Source organism: Symphalangus syndactylus, chromosome 10 (assembly GCF_028878055.3).
Source record: "Symphalangus syndactylus isolate Jambi chromosome 10, NHGRI_mSymSyn1-v2.1_pri, whole genome shotgun sequence".
Taxonomy (NCBI): Eukaryota; Metazoa; Chordata; class Mammalia; order Primates; family Hylobatidae; genus Symphalangus; species Symphalangus syndactylus.
The window spans coordinates 98482519-98503273 of record NC_072432.2 but is presented as its reverse complement, the minus strand read 5'-3'; the positions used below and the strand labels follow the sequence as shown (position 1 = coordinate 98503273).

Here is a 20755-nt window from a genome sequence, read left to right as displayed (position 1 = left end):
AAATAAAACCATATTCTCTGATAGACTGACAATCAGATCTGATTATGGGGATGACCTAGGGTATTTGGCTTGGAACTCTGTTATAATTATGTATTTGTCTAGGTGGCCGGGGGCCTTTTTGCTTGTCCTCTACCTCTTATACTCTGTATCTTTTCAGGAAGGAGTCAGAGCTGGGGAAATGCAGATAACAGTTCACATAAATAAGAAGCAAAATTGGCCTGCCAGTGTTTTCTTTCTGAAGCATGGAGAAGCAGGCAAGCATTTTGCAGTGAATATACTGTAAACCAGATAATTGTCATCCATCGTTCTGGACATCTTAGAATCTAAGGCATGAAATGGAATTCGCAATAAAAATTTATCACACATCTGCTACCTTCTAGAACAAAGTTGATAGCATAAGCCATGAGGGTTTTATTAGTTTGCCAGTAGAGAAACAAAAGTATAGCGTTTCTTTCTGAGCTTTAGAGAACTGTGTACTATCCTATCAAATCTTCTCACTCAATTTGAATACAGCAGTCTAAAAACTTCTTCAGTGCGTGTGATGATTAGTTTGTGATATGTCAAGTTGTCTGGGCTGTAGTACCCAGTTATTTAATCAAACACTAGTCTAGATATTGCTGCAAAGATATTTTGTAGATGTGCTGAAGATCTACAATCAGTTGACTTTAAGTAAAGGACATTACTTTCACCAACATGGGTGAGCCTCATCCAATCAGTTGACGAGCTTTGACAGCAAAAACTGTCATTTCCCGGAAAAGAAAAAAGTTGCGTCAAGATTGCAGCATCAACTTCTGTCTGGGTTTTCAGACTGCAGGTCTGACCTACAGTTCTCAAATTTGCTAACCCCCCACAAATGCACAAATCAATTCTTTAAAATTATCTATCTCTACATACACACACACACACACACACACACAGATGTAGAGCTGTATAGATATAGATTTAGAGAGACTGTTATGTACTATTGGTTCTGTTTCTCTGGTGAACCCTGACTGTTCATTCCCCAGTCCGCTTTAGTCTTGGCTATATTGTCTCTTTGTACCCTACCAAGCACTTGGTCCACAGTTTGACCCACAGGAGATGGAACTGAATGTGTGCCATTGCATTGACTTCTTGTGGGGAGGATGACCATCCAGGGAGGAAATTTCAATTCTTCCATCTAAGGGCCATGGCCTTGCTTGTATGAGATCCTTAAGCTCTCTGAACCTGTTCCCTCATCCATGAAGTGGAGCCAATTCTGCCATCCTGCAGGGGTGCGTGTGAGAATTTAATGAGAACACGACCGTAAAGGCTGGCACATAGTAGGCCCTTAGGAGTGGCGGCTTCTGATTAGCTATGTTAATGATTCTGGTTTGTCAATGGCAATTACAGAAGTTTTAGACAATTACATTTATTAAAATGAATTCTAAGGTAAGTTAAGGACTGTCTTAGGGGTTAAAGATGTTTAAAATGCAATGAAGTATGAGATATTGAAGTGACAACAATCTTGGAGAATTAGAGATATAACAATTTAATGCACACTTCAGTCCAATAATGTTCAGTAGGTAAAATATTTTGTATAAAAAATGAGCTGGGTCTAGCAAGTGAATGTGAGCATTAAACAATCACAGTCTCTTTTTCCTTGCCCCTTTGTATTCTAAATGATGTTTTTCTGCATGGCTCCTGATCTTCTTCATAGACTTAGTCTAATTTTTCCAGCCCTTGGGAGTTAAGCCTAGGGTTCTGTTAGGTCTTCATCCTACCAATGAATCAGTTGGGTTGTGGGCACGCTGGGTCCTCTGTGGGTCCTGATTCCAGCCTGTAGATACTGAGGTGCAGAACTGAAAGCCTTTGCTGGCAACCTATAAAGTGCTAGTCACCAATGAGTCAGCTCCAACTCAAAGTCTCATTTTATCTTCCTCTCAAAAACCTTGCAGAATTGGTATTACCTCCATTTTATAAAAGAGAGTGGAGGCCTGGGAAGTTTGAAAGACTTAACTAAGATATCCTGTTGGTATGTAATGGCAGCACTATGACATTAATTGCAATACCCCTTACACTCAACCTCAGGGTCTGTCTTAGGGTAAACTTTGGCCAATTGGCTTGATCCAGATGACTTGTGTAAAGACAACTTATAATTTGTTTCATAAATCTCACACGGTACCCCAGTGCACAATTTTTCCTAGCCTTGCTCCTGGTTCACATGTCACTACCCAAAAGGATATTGCCGTATAGTTCATTCCCAGGCTGGAGAAATTAGGTAAGGTCTTTGAGAGTGTCCACACTTTAAACAATTGAGTATTTTATGGGTAGAAAATGATAGTTGGAAGGAAAGAAGAAAATAGGTATGGTGAGTGGACAGATGGCTAGGTAGATGGGTGGATAGGTAGATGGGTGGGTGGATGGATGGATTGATTGATGGATGGAAAGAAAATAGGAAAGTGAGGAAGGAAGGAAAGCAATGTTCTGCCCCACTGAAAGCACCTATCAAGCAGTTAAGGATTAATGACTCAGCCATCTGTCCTTCAAATACTTTTTCAATCCAATTAAAATAGTGAAATGTAATCTCATCTTCTGTGGATATTTTTCATGTATGAGTCACACACATGGGATTTGTATTTAAAACTCTCTAATTGGTACCTCTAGCAAGTAATATAGGTTGTCTCTAATTAAGTGATGACAAATGTCACCCTAAGATTTGGGAGGCATGCCCTTTGTATTTGCGTGATACGGGAATACCTACTCATTGGAATGAAAGTGCTGCTCATTGCTTCAGGTACTGGAGATGCTGGCAAGGAAAAGGTGTGCTCACTTCGTTTACCAGTGACTCACTATATGCTGGGCACTGTGTTAGGAACTGTAGACATCGTCATGATTAGAATGATGCCTCCCCGTCAAGGGGCCTCAGGGTTCTTCAGGAAATGGGAACAAGGAAAGAACCAATGGTGACACAGTAGACCTGTGGCATGAGAGCAGACAGTACAGGATGACGGAAGAACAGGAGGGCAACCTGGGGAGGGGAGTGAGCTGAACCTGGACGAAGGAATAGGAGTCAGGAGTGTGGGCACAGGGGTAGATAGCCTGGATAACCTAGAGAGCTTGGGGCCTAGGGTAGCCTCATCTAATCTCCTAGTGGTGGGCAGGACAGCTTCCTAGCCTAATATCCTAGTGGAGGAAGGGCAGAATCAGATTTGCCTAGACAAGGATCCTATCCCAGCCTGACTTGAAGCAAAGAATAAAAATACTTTTCAAAATGCTATTATAATAATTATAGTTAGGAATCATTTTATTACAAGAACAGATACTCAAACTAGTACAATTTTTCTTTTAAAAGTTGGAGGAGAATAACCATTGAAAGGCTTCACTTGGCAGCCTCAGACACCCCACAGAAGGCTGATGAGTCTGTGAAAGGTGAGCAGGGGATGGGCTGGAAAACAGGAGTGGAGAGGTGCCTCAGTGTTGCCTACAGCCACCTGGGGTCCATTTCTTCTCTTTGCCTATCTACTCTCAAACCTTGTGTCTCCTGGCAGATGGCTGTCTCTGATTTAAACGGATTTTCAGCTCCCCCTAAACTTTGAGTGCTGGTTGCATGAATGCTAGCCCCAACTCCCTATTGACTTTTATCTCAAGATTTCAAGTGCCCATTGCCAAATGAGCTCTAGTTTCTGGCCTGTGAAATGAAAGTTTCAAGGTCTAATGCATTGGCCTACTCTACCCATCAGTTACCCCAAGGGTCCAGTATCTATCTTGGCCTAAGCAGTTCTACTAGGAGATCAGGTCAGAAGAGGAAGTTGAGCATGGCAGGCAAAAGACCAGCCTGACAATGGGAATAATATATTTACCAGAGTATAGTTAACCTTGTTAGAGCATTTTGCAATCAGTAAAGCATGTTTTTTACTCATAGTTTACTTTTACTCAGGGAGCAGTATTGGAGTTCTAAAGATCCAGGGGTGGCCAGAAAGGTCAGAAAGTAGCCAGGAAGGTCAATTTTAGGTAAAAGCATAAAGATTCAATAGGTAAATCATCAGCCACTTGGTCCTGCCGCTTGGATGGAGCATTAATACACTTTTTTGCAGTGGAAGCAAAGAGAAGAGAGCTGAGGAGCTCTCCTGAGGAATGCATCTGTGCTCTAGTTAAAGGCACATTGGGTGGCAAGACCTAATTTCTGTGTAAATGGAGCAGAAATATCACACTGGTATTTCCTCTGCATGAGTGCAAAGACAGGGGCATTTTCCAAATGCTGAAACATCATGAAAAAGAGATAAGAAAGAGGCAAGAAGTAGTCCTAAAGGGGCATGATATGACACAGCTCAGCCTCCAGATGGGATGTGCAGAAAACAGTGATATTATCTTTTTTTTTTTTTTTTTTTTTTTGAGACAGAGTCTGGCTGTTGCCCAGGCTGGAGTGCAGTGGTGCGACCTTGGCTCACTGCAGGCTCCGCCCCCCGGGGTTCACGCCATTCTCCTGCCTCAGCCTCCCGAATAGCTGGGACTACAGGCACCCGCCACCTCGCCCGGCTAATATTTTGTATTTTTAGTAGAACGGGGTTTCACTGTGTTAGCCGGAATGGTCTCGATCTCCTGACCTCCTGATCCGCCCGCCTCGGCCTCCCAAAGTGCTGGGATTACAGGCGTGAGCCACCGCACCCGGCCAGGGATATTATCTTGTCAAGAACTGATAAAAACTTAGTTCTTCTGAAGTTACATTCAAATGAAGTGAAGCATAAGCTGACTAACCTCACTCTATTGGAACAAAAAGACAAAGCATTTTGTTCAGGGAGGGAACATCAGGCTATGGAACAGATTAAATAAGGAATAACAGCCAAGCCACAGGCATCAACAGCCACTACTTCTTTCTGGAAAGGAGATGGTTCTCCAGCATCCCATGAAGCCAGGGTTTGGAAGTAGCTCCCAGACAATTTCTGTACATGCCAAAAAGCACTGGGTAATGTGAATGCTGTCTCAGTCCAGCACTGTGGCTGGCCTTGCTCCCTCAAACTTTGTTCTACAGATAAACCAAACTATTTACATTTCCCCCAAGATATATCAAATGCTTTTATCATTGGGCCTTCGCCCATCCACGTTCTTCTGCTTGGAGCCCTCCACATCCTTTATGCCTGCTTAATTCCTGCTGCTCATGACTTCCTCCAGGAAGTAATCCTGGGTTACCTTGACTGAGTTAGCACTTCTCTTTTTCTATAGCACACTGCTCTTCCTCTTCTTACCTAACCTCTTACCATACTGTTCACCTCTCTAGTCTGAGAGTCCTTTGAGGACTAGAACTTTGTTCTTGCCCCACATGTATTGAGGCATAATTTACACAGACAGAATAAGATTCATCTTTTTAAGTGTGAAGTTGGATATGTTTTGATAAACGCGCACAGGCAGAAGTATAACCACCACTACAATCAAGATACAGAATGGTTTCATCTTCTCAGAACATTCCCTTGTTCCCCTTTACAGTCAAATCCCACCCCACCCCAAACCCTAGCCACTACTGATCTGTTGTTATCTGTCTCTATAGTTTTGTGTTTTCTAAAATGTCATATGAATGGCATCAAATAGCATGCAGTCTTTTTTGTCTGACTTCTTTCACTTCATTTCACCAGTGAAATGCTTTGGTGATTCATCTATTTTGTTATGTGGATCAGTAGTTGTTCTTTTATCACTGAGTGGGTGTCCATTATCTGGATATACTGCAATTTGTTTATCCATTCACTAGTTGACGGCCATTTTAGTTACCAGTTTGGCACTAAGTATTCTGAATAAAGATTCTGTGATCATTTCTATACAAGCCTTTCGTGTAATTTATGTTTTCATTCCTCTTGGGTAAATCCTAGGAATAGAACTGCTGAGTCATTTTATAAGAAGCTGCTAAACTATTTTGCAAAGTGACTGTATTAGTCTTACATTCTTACCAACAATGTCTAAAAGTTCCAATTACTTTACATGTTTATCAGAACTTGATATTGTAAGTTTTATTTTAGCCATTCAACTGGTGGTGTGGTGATATCCTATTGTGGCTTTAATTTACATGCCCCTAATGACTATTAATGTTAAACAAATTTTTATGCTCTAATTTGATGTTTATATATTTATTTTGGTGACAGGTATATTCAATTTTTGCTTTTGAAAATCAAATTGTCTTATTTAATTGAAAGAATTATTTATATATTTTGGATATAAGACCTTTATGAAATGTTTTGCAAATATTTCCTCCTAGTCTGTGGCTTACAAATTTTTTTTAGCGTTTTTAAGAAAATAAGACTGTATCATTTTTATAAAGTTTGAGGTTATCATTTTTATCTTTTATGGGGCATGCTTTTTTTTTGGATCCTTCTAATCTAACCCAAGGACACTAAGATTTTATCATATGCTTTATTTTAAAGGTTTTATAATTTTGACTTCAACATTCAGGACTATGACTCCTGTAGAGATAATTTTTGTTTATGGAGCACAATACAACTGGAGTTTTTTTGACATATAGATATTCATTTTTTTCCAGGAGCATTTAATAAAATAGCTATTCTCCTCCTCATTTAATTATCTTAGAACCTTTGTCAGAAATGAATTGACCATATGTATGTGTTTATTTCTGGACTGTTTCTTCTTTCTGTTGATGTATATGTCTATCTTTATATTAATACCACACTATCTTGATTAGGGTAGGTTTGCAGTAAGTTTCAAAATTAGGTAGTGTAAGTCTTTCAACTTTGTTCTTTTTTCCTAAAATTATTTTAGCTATGTCAGGTCTTTTTCATTTATATGTACATCTTAGAATTAGCTTATTCTTTCAAAAATCCTGCTGGTAATTTTGGTTAGAGTTACATTAAATCTATATATCAATTTTGGGGGAAATTTACATCTTAAGTATATTGAGTCTGCCAAATAATGAACACTGTGTATTTCTCCATTAAAACCTCTTCAGATCTTTAAATTCTTTCAGCAGTGTCAGGGTTTTCAGTGTACCAACTTTTGCATATATTTTCTGAAAATTATTGCTAAGTGTTTCATGTTTTTGATACTATTGTAACAGTAATTTTTTTAAATTGAAATTTCCAATTGTTGGTTTCTACATAGAAATACCATTGCTTTTTTAATATTGACTTTCTATCTTCTGACCTTCCTAAACTCTTATTCTAATAGCATTTTTTATTCCATAGAATTTTTACACTGATGATCATGTTCCCTGTGAATAATGACAATTTTACTTTTTCATTTCCGATTTCATATTTTTCTTGCCTTATTGTGCTGGTTAGAACCTACAGTACAATGTGAATAGAAGTGGTGAAAGTGGACATCCTTGTATTCTTCCTGCTCTTGGAAGGAAAGCATTTATTCTTTTACCATTAAGTATAATATTAGCTATAGGTTTTTGTAAAAGTTCTTTATCCGGTTAAGAAAGTTGTTTTCTATTTTTCATTTACTAATAGTTTTAATTATAATTTTGTCAGATGCTTTTTAAAAGACTTTTTTCTCATTTTATCTCAATGCTTAGTATGTTTTCTGTACATTTTGGATACTCCATTAATATTTATAGAATGGATGAAGCTGGATAGAATATTTCTGAGAGTGCAAGGGTACACCTTAGCTACCCAGGATCATGAGATGGGGTAGGGGGAGTTATGAGTATTTGAATGCCTGCTCTGTTCCTGGGTATTATGTTTGCATACATCATTTCATGCAATTTTCACAACATTCCTGAGAAATAAGTATCTTCATTTTACAAATGAAGAACAAGTAATGATGGGATGATTTAAAAGCTATAACATAATTGAGCTCAGAGAAGAAATTTTGTGTTTCATTACTCAATAGAAATAAAAAGGCAATCATTAAATTCAAGAAACAAAAATATACAAAGGAGGCTGCTTCCAAATGTGGTGCAAGCTATGATCATAGGAACACGATTCAGCCATTTGATGGAGTAAAAAATAAAGAATCCAGTTGATCCGGATGCAAATAATGTTGTCCTCAAAATGATCATTTGACCACTAAGAAGAATAAGTAATTACTGTACAATACTTGGCTCAGCCATGAGTGATATCTTCGTAGTTGAATTAATGTAAATTAAGTTATTGGTTTGCAACCCTGATGATTTGATCTGTAGACAAAGGCTAGAAGGCAATTTTGTTTATGAATCAATCTTGACAAAGCAAAAATCCTGATGTGAGGGAAGTTAGAATGTGGGAAAGAAGGGAGAAAATTCAGGGCATGTTAGCATTCTTACTTTCCAAAATGAGAACATTTAAATCCCTCTAAGCCTCAGTTACTCACCTGCAAAATGAGAAAGTATTACCCAATGGGGTTGTTGTGAGGATTAATGAATGTATGTAAGTCAAATGCCTAATATGTGATAGGTGCCCAACTAACAAGTAGTAACAGAGAGGAGTAAAGGAAGGCAGACCTGTGCATAGAAGGAAGTCAGCCCATTTCCTAATGAGGGAAAAACCTCAACTTAAAGGTTGGTCTATAAATCACCTCTCCTGCAGACATTGTCACTGCCCAGCAAGCACGGTGGTGAGTCTGAGTAATGAAAAAGTAGCAGCTGTGTGTCTAGCACAGGACGTATGAATGACAGAACAACACTGTAAGTGGCATCACCATCAGCATTTTACAGTCGCGGGAACTGAAACTCTGAGAAGCCACCGGATTCACATAGGACCAGGCAAAAGTGGCTAAGTCAGGGCTAAAACCAGGAACTGCAACTTTAGATTTCATTGCCTGCCGCTGAACCTATCTAATTTAGACCATTTAGATAGGCACAATGAATCTGAAACACTGGGTGAGCTCCTGGCGTATGCTTTGTACACTGTTCTAATGAACAGGCCCCTAGGTTAATTAAGGGGAAAAAAGAGTTAATTGTTTCTCCCAACAGCTGCAAATTATTTACATTGCATTTGTGTTGATGGCTAATAAAAGAGCAAAGGAGTATGGGGATAGCCCAGGGTGGTTGTAATTTTTCCAGGGTCCATAATGAAGCATCAGTCTGAATGCCAAAATGTGAAAATGGATGTACCTACTGTCCAATTCACACCTGCAGTGGCCAGAGCTTCTCTCTGCCCTGGGCATGGTCCAATCCGGAAAAATGGGTTTCAGGGGCCAAGACCTGAGAATAGCAAGGCACATGTCCCTGCCTCATTAGACTGCTTTCCAGTTAGTTTGTGATTGCTGTGGAATGGGTGAGAAGGAGCAAAATGGTGGCCCTGGTTGAGTCTGCCACTGCTCCTGGAACAGCTCTAAACTGACCTGTTGAAGGATGATGAGGTGGGAAGGGGACAGCCACTGCTTCAGAAATGCTCTCAATTTTATAAGCTTTCACTTTGCTGTGGCTACTGAAAAATTTGTAATGTAATATATAAAATATATACTGTATCATGTGCATTATATATATATTATATCATATATATATAAATATATATATATATAATATGCTTGCTGGAATACGGCAAGATTTCCAATGGAGAGACCAGTCAGGAGGCCCCTGCAGCCATCCACATATGAGTGGATGGGCTAGAACCCATCAAACAAGACATACAAGGGGAAGGAATTGGCAAGAACTGGGTTTTCACCAGTTCTCACATATTATTCACCAGTTCTCACATAGGAATATATTTTATATATATATATATATATAAAATATATAATATTATATGTATTATTATATGGTGTGTGTGTGTGCACTTCTCAGATATCACAAAGTATGAGTTTCTGGTTTTCCTACTTATTAATTTTTAACCGTATAATCACCTTGGGAAAGTTATACCTTGTCGAGATAGTTTATTCATCTTTGTAATGATAATGTCTACCTCCCAGGATGCTGTGGGAAGCATTGCATATGTGACCACACCTTTCGAACTATGAATTAGGGTGTGAAGTTTGGCATCGGAAGAATGTTGATTATTCTAGACCCCTCTCTAACCTGTTATTTTGAATCTAATGTACCTACTCTGTATCCAGACTTTTGTGAGGGTATTGGGGGCGGGCGGGGGGGGACTAAAAAAGAGAAACCAAGCAGCTCACAGTTGATTCATCAGATTAATGTTTTAGAAAGATCACTCTTGATACCAGTGTGCAGAATAGACTGGAGTAGGGCAAGATTTCCAATGGACAGACCAGTCAGGAGGCCCCTGCAGCCATCCAGAGAGTGGATTGGGCTAGAACCCATCAAACAAGACATACAAGGGGAAGGAATTAGCAAGAACTGGGTTTTCACCAGATGAGGTGAAAACTCCTGGCACAGTCTTATTTCAGTTCTCTACTCTTCATTATTACCTGCTGATATAAGTATACTGTATTGATTTGCTAGGGCTGCTGTAACAAAGTACCACAAACTGGGTGTATTTGTCCATTTTCTTGCCACTGATAAAGACATACTCAAAACTGGGCAATTTACAAAAGAAAGAGGTTTAATTGGACTTACAGTTCCACGTGGCTGGGGAAGCCTCACAATAATGGCAGAAGGCGACGAAGATCAAGTCCCGTCTTACATGGATGGCAGCAGGCAAAGAGAATGAGGAAGACGCAAAAGCAAAAACCCCTGATAAAACCATCAGATCTCGTGAGACTTATTCACTACCACGAGAACAATATGGGAGAAACTGCCCCCATGATTCAATTATCTCCCACTGGCCCCTCCCACAACACATGGGAATTATGGGAGTACAATTCAAGATGAGATTTGGGTGGGGACACAGAGCCAAACCATATCATTCTGCCCCTAGCCCCTGCCAAATCTCATGTCCTCACATTTCAAAAACAATCGTGCCTTCCCAACAGTCCCCCAAAGTCTTAACTCATTTTAGCATTAATCAAAAGTCCACAGTCTAAAGTGTCATCTGCCTTTGGGCTTGTAAAATCAAAAGCAAGCTAGTTATTTCCTAGATACAATGGGGATACAGACATTGGGTAAATACAACCGTTCCAAATGGGAGAAATTTGCCAAAACAAAAGGGCCACAGGGCCCATGCAAGTCCAAAATCCAGTGTGGCTGTCAAATCTTAAAGCTCCAAAATGATCTCTTTTGACACCATGTCTCACATTCAGGTCACCCTGATGCAAGAGGTAGGTTCCCATGGTCTCGGGAAGCTCCACCCCTGTTGCTTTGCAGGGTACAGCTTCCCTCCCAGCTGCTTTCATGGGCTGATGTTGAGTACCTGCAGCTTTTCCAGGCACAGGTGCAAGTGTCAGTGGATCTAGCATTCTGGGGTCTGGAGGACAGTGGCTCTCTTCTCACAGCTCCACTAGGCAATGCCCCAGTTGGGACTCCGTGTGGGGGCTCTGATGCCACATTTCCCTTCAGCACTGCCCTAGCAGAGGTTCTCCATGAGAGCCACTCCCCTGCAGCAAACTTCTGCCTGAGCATCCAGGCATTTCCATACATGTTCTGAAATTCAGGTGGAGGTTTCCAAACCTCAATTCTTGACTTCTGTGCACCCGCAGGCTCAATACCATGTGGAAGCCACCAAGACTTGGGGCTTGCACCACCTGAAATCATGGCCTAAGCTCTATGTTGGCCCCTTTCAGCCATGGCTGGAGCAGCTGGGATGCAGGGCACGAAGTCTCTAGGCTGCACACAGCTCAGAGGCCCAGCCCATGAAACCATCTTTTTCATTCTAGGCCTCAGAGCCTGTGATGGGAGGGGCTGCCATGAAGACCTCTGAACATGCCCTGGAGACATTTTCCCCATTGTCTTGGGGATTAACATTGGGCTTCTCCTTACTTATGAAAATTTCTACAATTGACTTGAATTTCTCCTCAGAAAATGGGATTTTCTTTTCTATCGCATTGTCAGGCTGCAAATTTTTCAAACTTCTCTGTTTCCCTTTTAAAACTGAATGCTTTTAACAGTACCCAAGTCATCTCTCGAATGCTTTGCTGCTTAGAAATTTCTTCCACCAGATACTCTAAATCATCTCTCTCAAGTTCAAAGTCCCACAAGTATCTAGGGCAGGGGCAAAATGCTGCCAGTCTCTGCTAAAATATAACAAGAGTCACCTTTGCTCCGGTTCCCAACAAGTTCCTCATCTCCATCTAAGAGCACCTCAGCCTGGACCTTATTGCCCATATCGCTATCAGCATTTTGGGGAAAGCCATTCAACAAGTCTCTAGCAAGTTTCAAATTTTCCCACATTTTCCTCTCTTCTTCTGAGCCCTCCAAACTGTTCCAACCTCTGCCTGTTACCCAATTCCAAAGTCACTTCCACATTTTTGGGTATCTTTTCAGCAATGCCCCACTCTACTGGTACCAATTTACTGTATTAGTATGTTTTCATGCTGTTGATAAAGACATACCCCAGACTGGGCAATTTACAAAAGAAAGAGGTTTAACTGGACCTCTTACCATCCCGTCTTACACGGATGGCAGCAGGCAAAGAGAGAATGAGGAAGCTGTAAAAGCGAAAATCCCTGAGAAAACCATCAGATCCCGTGAGACTTATTCACAACCACGAGAACAGTATGGGGGAAACCACCCCCATGATTCAATTATCTGCTACTGGGTCCCTCCCACATCATGTGGGAATTATGGGAGTATAATTCAAGATGAGATTTGGATGGGAACACAGAGCCAAACCATATCACTGGGAATCTGGGAACAAAAACTTACTGTCTCACATTTATGGATGCCAGAAATATGAAATCAAGGTGTTGGCAGGTCCAGGTTCCCTCTGAAGGCTCTAGGAAAGGCTCCGTTCCAGGATTCTCTCCTAGCTTCCTGTAGTTCCTTGGCTTGGGGCTGCAAAACTCTATTTTCACGTGAGATTCTCTCAGTATGCATATTTCTGTGCCACAATTTTCCCTTTATATGACTACACTAATCATACTGGATGCGGACCCACCCTAATGACATTTTAAAACTTGATTACCTCTGTAAAGATTCTATCTCCCAATACATGCACATTCTGAGATTCTAAGTGTTAGGATATCAATGTATTTTTTTTTATGTAGAGGACACAATTCAACCCATAAAATATATTTGATATGTATTTTCAGTGTATTAATTGTTCATTGATTAATATTTAATTCAGTTAGTCAAATTATTGAAGAACAATTTGTTACTAGATAATTTAGACCACTGAGATACAGTTTTTAAATGATCAGAAAATATTAAAATATCTGTTGTATCTTTGCATATATAATGATATTTATACATATGTGTGTGTATACATGTATACATGTATTTAAAATGCAGTAACTTCTAATGATGGATCAGATTTGGTTGAGGTCAGAAACCTGAGCATACATAGTAGTAAATGCTAGTTTATTGAGTGACAAAGGACTTTTAACTCTGAAACATCTATTAATAGATGGTAGCATTACAGAATTAAAGCTTTCAATCAGTTCTCAATAATATCTATCTATCCTGGGTATCCAGACATACAAATAATGGGATTTTGACGAGGTGAAGAACCCATGGTCTTAGAGGCTAAACAGTGTTTGATAGTCAATGCTGTCTTTCACCTTCTGAGTGCCTTGGGTGAGGTGTTGAACCTCTTCCTGCACTTCTCTGAAGCTTTTCTGGATTAAAATGGGATTAACATGTTCCATGTCTCTCATGGGATTGTTGGATGAGAGCCTATGATTGGGCAAATATACAATCTTAATAATACATTATTATAGGATTGTTATTTAAATAATGATCCTTTTTGTTTTTTTCCCCCTATTTTCTAGTCAATAAGCACAAGCCATGGATCGAGACTTCATATCATGGAGTCATAACTGAGAACAATGACACAGTCATTTTGGACCCACCACTGGTAGCCCTGGATAAAGATGCACCGGTTCCTTTTGCAGGTGAGATTGTGGCTTCGTATGGCTGGGCCTGGCTCACTTTGAAGATGTGCTGTGAAACCTCCACAAAGCCCTGAATATGGCTTTATAGCTATTGTCACCACCCTGTGCGTCTCTAGATCAGCCTGTGATGTTAAAGCTGAATGCCTCTTATTTCTGGGATGGATTCTGGCTATCCTTATGTTTTTGTTTGTTTGTTTTTTCCTTCATGTTGCCTCCAGTGCAAGACCCTTGTTTCTTCTTCTTCTAAGGAGCGGTAAATTGCTGAAGTGGCCTGTGGAGTTGGAGAAGTTGGGCTAGTAAGGTTCTTAGGGGAATTTTACCCATAGAGAGATGACCCAGTGGCCCCACTACCCACATATAATTGATAAGTGGAGACTCATAGCTTGGTAAATTGGCAAGAGAAAAGAGAGAGAAAAAAAAGACCAGGAAATATCTGCTAAGAGTGGCACAGGGTCTTGTCCTTGAGCTTCCAAGTGGGTGTGTCTTCGGAGGAGGAATCCCAAGGCAGTGCCATATTTCCCTCTTGTGGCTAGAGAGCCTCTCACTATCATCAAGGCTACCTCTGCTTCCTCCTCGGACCCTCTTCAAGGGGTAGGCCCCAGGAGGGGTGAATGAGGAACTCGGCTATGCGTCATGCTTCCGTGGATTTTGGAAAAGAGAAGGGACTGGTCATGGCAGTGGGAGGAGGGATTAGACAAAGGATTTCTGAAGATGCCTGCATCATGAGTAATATTGTTAACATTTTATAACTGTCGGGAGAAAGACAGGAAATTTAATGAAGGTTTTCAAGATTTCTAGAAGATTGCTTTATGATATATGGGTGCCAGGCTGAGGTTTTCACCACGATGAAGTCTATTTTTTTCTGACAGTTTGCCTGCTACATTATGAGCTGCTTGGGCAGAGAAAAGGGGGTTCTTCTGCACTTCTAAGAGATAAGCTTTGTGAAGATATTTTTCATTATGGAATATTATAAAGTATGGAGCGAGAAGGTAGTTATATTAAATGGGGAAATTCAGTATTATGTGAAGATAAACCCATAAGCATTCTTGCAAAGAGTGAGGGAGATACTCTACTCTCAGAAGAAAGCTTTATTTTATGTAGAATGAAAACCACCAAGGGTACCTGTGACTTCTGTGATCTTTAGAATTAAGGCATTTCCATACATTTCCCAATCACCCTCAGAAGTCCCAGTTTTACCAAATGCCGGTTGGAGGTGTAAACTCCTTGCAGTCTTTACCACAAAAGATGAAGTATCTTCCCTAAACCTTCTTTGCCAGTCTAGGAAGACTCTAACACATCTCTTTCTTGGACATAACTAATAATGGTATTGGGCTTAGTCAGCAATTATCAGCAAGCCCCAGAAATGAGATTTTTAAACAAATATTAGTAAAAATGTTTGGTTCATGGAAATGTTTGGTTTATTATGCACTTAAAAAAATCGATGCCAGATGTAGTGGCTTATGCCTATAACCCCAGCACTTTGGGAGGCTGAGGCAGGAGAATTATTTGAGGCCAGAAGTTCAAGATGAGCCTGAGCAACATAATCAGAACCCATCTGTACAAAATAATAATAATAATAATAATATAATAATAATAACAATTAGCTGGGCATGGTAGTGCATGCCTGGTCCTAGCTTCTCAGGAAGCTGAGGCAGGAGGATCGTCTGACTCAAGGAATTTTAGATGGCTGCTGTGAACTATGATTGCACCAACTGCACTCTATCCTATGTGACAGAGCAAAAAAAAATAGAAACAACATTTAGAAATTGGGAGATTTAGCATAAAAATGCAGGATTATGGTTTATCTTGATAAATCTGAAATACAGAGCTGAATAGTGGCTTTCCTTTTTCCAGTGAGCGTGAACCCCTCGCTTCCCTCCTTCCCTTTCCTCCCAGCCTATATGCAGAGGCCCTTCCACTAAGAAGATCCTGTCATTCACCTTTCCATCTGAACATATGACCCTTCTTTCAAATATGACAGAGAAAATAAATGTCAAACAGGAAGTAATCAGATGACATGAAGTCATTGCAGTGTGGTGAGGCTGGCACTTTGAAAGATGAGCAATGTGTCTGATTGTATGTCTACCTTTAATGTCCTGTTCTCATCTAATAGTGAAAGGGAAACCGAAGTTGTTGAATAAGCTATTCTACAGTAAAGTTATAAGCTCTCTAATGTACAGACCACAATAGAAAAAAAATACCTCAAGCAAATCTGATATTTGAAAGTTTGGATTTACAAAAGGTTATTTAAGTTTGTTGGTTATAGGGCTGAAGAAGAATTAAATGTTTCATCTGAAGGCTCACAAAAGGATTTCCTTAAGTCAGAAACCCACCAAATGCCTTTAAACTTGAATTTATATTCTGACCATTAGATGCACCCACAACTGTTCAGACAGTTTTTGAAACCATGGTTTCCTTCTAAGCCAAGCCCTGAGTAGTTATTTCCATTTAAAGACAACTTCTATACTTCTATTATTTGCAGCTGCCTTAAAAGAGTCTAGCTTAATGCATCAAAATATAATCCTCTGAGCTCTTAGGAGTAAAAAATAAAGGTGGTTTTTAGAATGGCCAGAGCTATTTTTCTCAGTGTTATTTATGACCAGCTCTAAGACAGGACACGGGCACTAGCCATCCATCCATGCTGCAGGCATTTATTTTAAAACATTTATCTTAAAAAGAAAATACAGAAGATTTATTTCAGATCCCTATCATTCTCATAAAATTGAAAAATTCATATCTGCCAACTCCATCACTCCTCGAAGTCAACTGAAGCTTTTAGTCCTCCCTTATCAGCTGCTTTTGTATTGTGTGTCAGTTTTCCCACCACTTTCCCAGTGGTCTTTATTTCTCATTTAGCCCAGGAGGTAGACTCTAAGCTTTGTGGAAGACAGTTCCATCCATACCATTTATGCTCTTATTTCTCTTATCTGTCTCCTAGTTTAATTTTTTTTTTTAAGAAAAATGTTTTACACATAGATTCCGCCAATATATCATTTAGAATCATACATGATCTCACATGATTTTCATTTAAATAAATATTATGATTGCATTTTGTATATAAGTGCAAAATTCAAAGATTTAACATAGCTTTTATGGTATGTCTCCTGATTATGACAATAACAAGTGAGATATATAAGTATTTATTGTAGAAACTGTGGAAAATACAGTGAAAAAGTAAAAGCAAGAGGTATATGTTTTCATAACCCCAGAAAGGCTCTTTTAACATTTTAGTATCTTTCCTTCTTCTCATTTTTCTACCTTTTTTTTTCATTCAAAAATTGTGATCATGCTGGGTGCTCATGCTTGTAGTCCTAGCACTTTGGGATGCTGAGGAGGGGAGGATTGCTTGAGCCCAGGAGTTTGATACCAGCCTGGGAAACATGGTAAGATCTTGTTTCTACAAAATAATAATAATAATAATTAATAATTAGCTGGGTGTGTTGGCACATACCTATAGTTCCAGCTACTCAGGAGGCTCAGGTAGGAGGATCAATTGAGCCTAGGAAGTTAAGGCTTCAGTGAGCCGAGATTGTGCCATTGCACTCCAGAGCAAGACCCTATCTCAAAACAAAAACAAAAACTTCTTATTATACCTCATTTTGAATACTATAACTTATTTTTTCACATTAATGAAAATTTGCCATTTTATTACATATTTTCTGCAACTTTTTAAATGACTACATGATTTCCTATTTAATGAGTGTTCTAGAGTTTACCCTTCTCTGATTGGCAGTTTGTCTATTTCCAATTCTCTTTTATTATAACATGTGTCCACATTTCAGATTCTGTTGTTTGGATGGATTTCCAGAATTTTAGCTGGCCAAACATTTTAAAGGTTGTAAAACATGTTATATTACTTTCCAGAAAAGTTTTATGAGTTTGCAGTTTCATTCACACCACCCAAGTCGCTCAGTCCCTGGCCCTCATAAGGTTAATTCTGATGGTGTGATTTAGTAGTAGCCTTACTGTCATCATCTGTAAAATGCTTTCCAGGGGCTGTTTGTTGTTTTGATGAAATTTAAAGAGTGTCTGTGACACATTTTGCAATGATTCAAGATATAGGAGAAGTTGAATAAATTTGAGTTTCCTATTCCATACCCTCCTCCCCGCCAGTTTGGCAGGGGAGATAACTAATTCAGAGAGGCTGAGCAACTTGCCTAGCATCCCAGAGCAGGCTAGCCGGGGGCTGAATCTAGAGCCAGGGCTTCTCAGCACTTACTCTAAATTATCTTTCCCTGGGATATTTCCTTTTCATCTCTGCCCCACCTGATTAGTAAAGTGCTGATGCTCAGTCAATGAAACCTCCCTCAGACTTCAGTCAAGTTCACTAGACTTGACTCAATTCTCAACCCAGTGTCTGAGCTCTGTAGATTTGACCTTCTTAGAGAATCAGATACAGAAAAGAAAATCCTTGAGTAATAATGAAAATCCTGTCCGCTGCATGGCAAAAAATGATAATGAAAGCAAGCTGGGCACACCATGAACTTATTAATTTCTACCTGTGCCCCACCGAGGCCTGTTAGGAAACTGTAGAGACTTTTAAATTGGAAGGGAATTAGATTGCCTTTCAGAGATGACAGAACTGCTCATTTGTCTACATTGGGCCAGTCTGGACTTGTCTTTTATAAGGACAGGGCTGCAGAGAATGATCAGGCATAATTGGCTGACTTCTCAGGCTGGGTGACTCTCTGAGGGCTGCCCAGAAAATTGCCTGGGATGTGATTTGGCCTGGTTTTGATTAGCTGGTTACAGTGCTGTTTGCAGCTGGGAATGCTCTTTCATACATGGTGAACTCTGTTTGTCCTTTTGTTCAGGGCCTGCCAGTCTATCTGCCTCCTTATCTTTGGACCTGCCTGAGGGTCTTGTTCATGCCTCAGGCCCTATAGGTGCCTGATGGCAAAGACCCTCCCACAGGGATTGGGATAGACCCTTGGCAAAGCCTCTCCCACATGGCTGGGATAGCCATGTGTCTTACGGTGAGAAGGGAAGGCAGACATTGTGAATGGTCACAGGCTTTGGCCCAAACTCACATAGGCTCTGCCACTTACTAGCTGTATGATCTCAGATAAGTCCCTGAACTACTCTGAGGGACAGTTTCCTTATATTTAAAATGGGGGTAATCATAGTACCCACTCCTGGTGTTAATATGTAGATTAAGTAAGATAATAAAGTGCCTAGAGCTCTCTCTGGTAGCCAGTAGACACCCGATAAATCATAGTTGTGATAATCATAGCAATGATAATGAGGGTAATCAGAGTAATTGAAATTTGTATTATTATCAGTAAGCCACAGGTGTTTGATTCATTTGGGTTGATTACAATAGTGCAATTATAATCTGTGATTTTTTTTAAAAAGAGAAAAGTTTTGAGTTTGTTCTAAGGCTTGATCACCCATTTGTAATATCAAGCTATGTTGCCTAGATTGTTGGGTAGTGTAATGGTGTGGGACAGTCAGTTAAATAATGTAAGGGAAAATAGTTTGAAAATTGTGCAGAATTCTACAAATAAATATCAGTTAAGAATAAATTTTCTTACGTTCTACCTATAATGCATCCCTATGGAATAATCTATTAGTTGAAAGATATAGTTTCGGACTGTTGCGAACCATGTGTCCTTTTATTACACACACACACACACACACACACACACACACACACACACTTATGTCCAAACCTTACCAACCTTGGGGAACAGGCAGGTCAGCTATTATGATTCTGTTTTGCAAATGAGGACATTGAGGCTTAGGGAAATTTCAAAAACTGTTCAAGCTTACCTAGCCAGGATGGATCAGCCCTGCCACTCAGTTCCATACTCTCAGACACCAAGTCCTGCCTTCTTTCTCCTCTGCCAATTTTCCAGTGTGTAGGACTCATCTCATTGGAAGTACAAGATTTACATGATGCCCAGACATAGCATTAAAGAGTGCTGAATCCCATGCTGAGTGAGCCATTCCCCTTTAAATTCTCTTTCTGATCATCTCCAGGAGAAAGGTACAGCTTGGGAGGTTCAAGACATCTTCAACACCACTCAAATACTTGCTAATCTCTCTTTTTGACAAAGAGGGAGCAAGTTATATCACCAAGCCTTCAGTAAGCAACAACATCAAGCTAGAATTTTAATAACATTCGATTGTATTTTATTTAGGTTATTCTCTATTCAAGGCAAGGATTGCTGGCTTTTCATTTTAGTCATTCTGTTTTAAAATAAATGCACTCGAGTTTTTAAAAACACCAAATTAAAAAAAATTGTAAGTAAACTAATATTTTTAGGCAGTTTATGGAAGTAGCAAAAATGATGAAAGAGGTCTGTGAGTGAGAACCACGTGGGATATTGTGGAATAACCACATCGGGACCTCATTTCCCTATCCAGCGCCTTCAGGATCATGGGCACAAGACCCAGCCTTCTTCGGTCTGTCCTGCCCCACAGCTCTCTGAGCTCAGACCTCGCAACAGAGATGCCATCCACATCAGTCTCACAGTAGATGTGCCTTTGCATTCAAAGCTGGTTTGTTTGGGGGCCATTCCTGAGGACCAGAAGGCAGGGTGCCCCCTGGCATCCCACTCTGCTTCCCACACAGTCATGTGGCTTCAGCCAAAGGTCAATTCATCACCCTCCCTGCAGAAAATCAGCTTCAGACCTATCTGGAATCCACCATCTGGGCTACCGCCTCTCATCTACAAGATTCTATTGTGTACTTCTCCATCACATTCTGTGCTCAACCTTGATGCCCCGGTTCTGTCCATGGCATCCTGATTGGAAGGAGTTTATTGGCAGTAACTGGGGACCTGTGAACATGGGCACACACAGCTCCTCCTGTGCTGAGTGGTCAGAGGCAGGCTCTGAGGGCACAAAGCCCATGGAGGAAAGCTGAAGAGGATGCCTCAAGGGGATGGCTGGAGGAGGGACTAAGAGCCAGAGTACAGAGGAAGGATGACAGGTGCAGGCTTCAGTCAGCCAAGAAGAAGAGGGTAAAAGGTCCCAGGTA

The 20755-nt window shown here is 40.2% G+C and overlaps 1 protein-coding gene across 1 annotated transcript in view; it reads left to right on the top strand.

Moving 5' to 3' along the window:
- Positions 1–20755, top strand: part of CLSTN2 (calsyntenin 2) — a 641559-nt gene that overhangs the window by 229870 nt on the left and 390934 nt on the right. The window contains exon 2 of the mRNA XM_055295244.2: positions 13648–13770. Coding sequence (XP_055151219.2) covers positions 13648–13770 — 123 coding nt within the window. The remainder of the gene's footprint in view (positions 1–13647; positions 13771–20755) is intronic.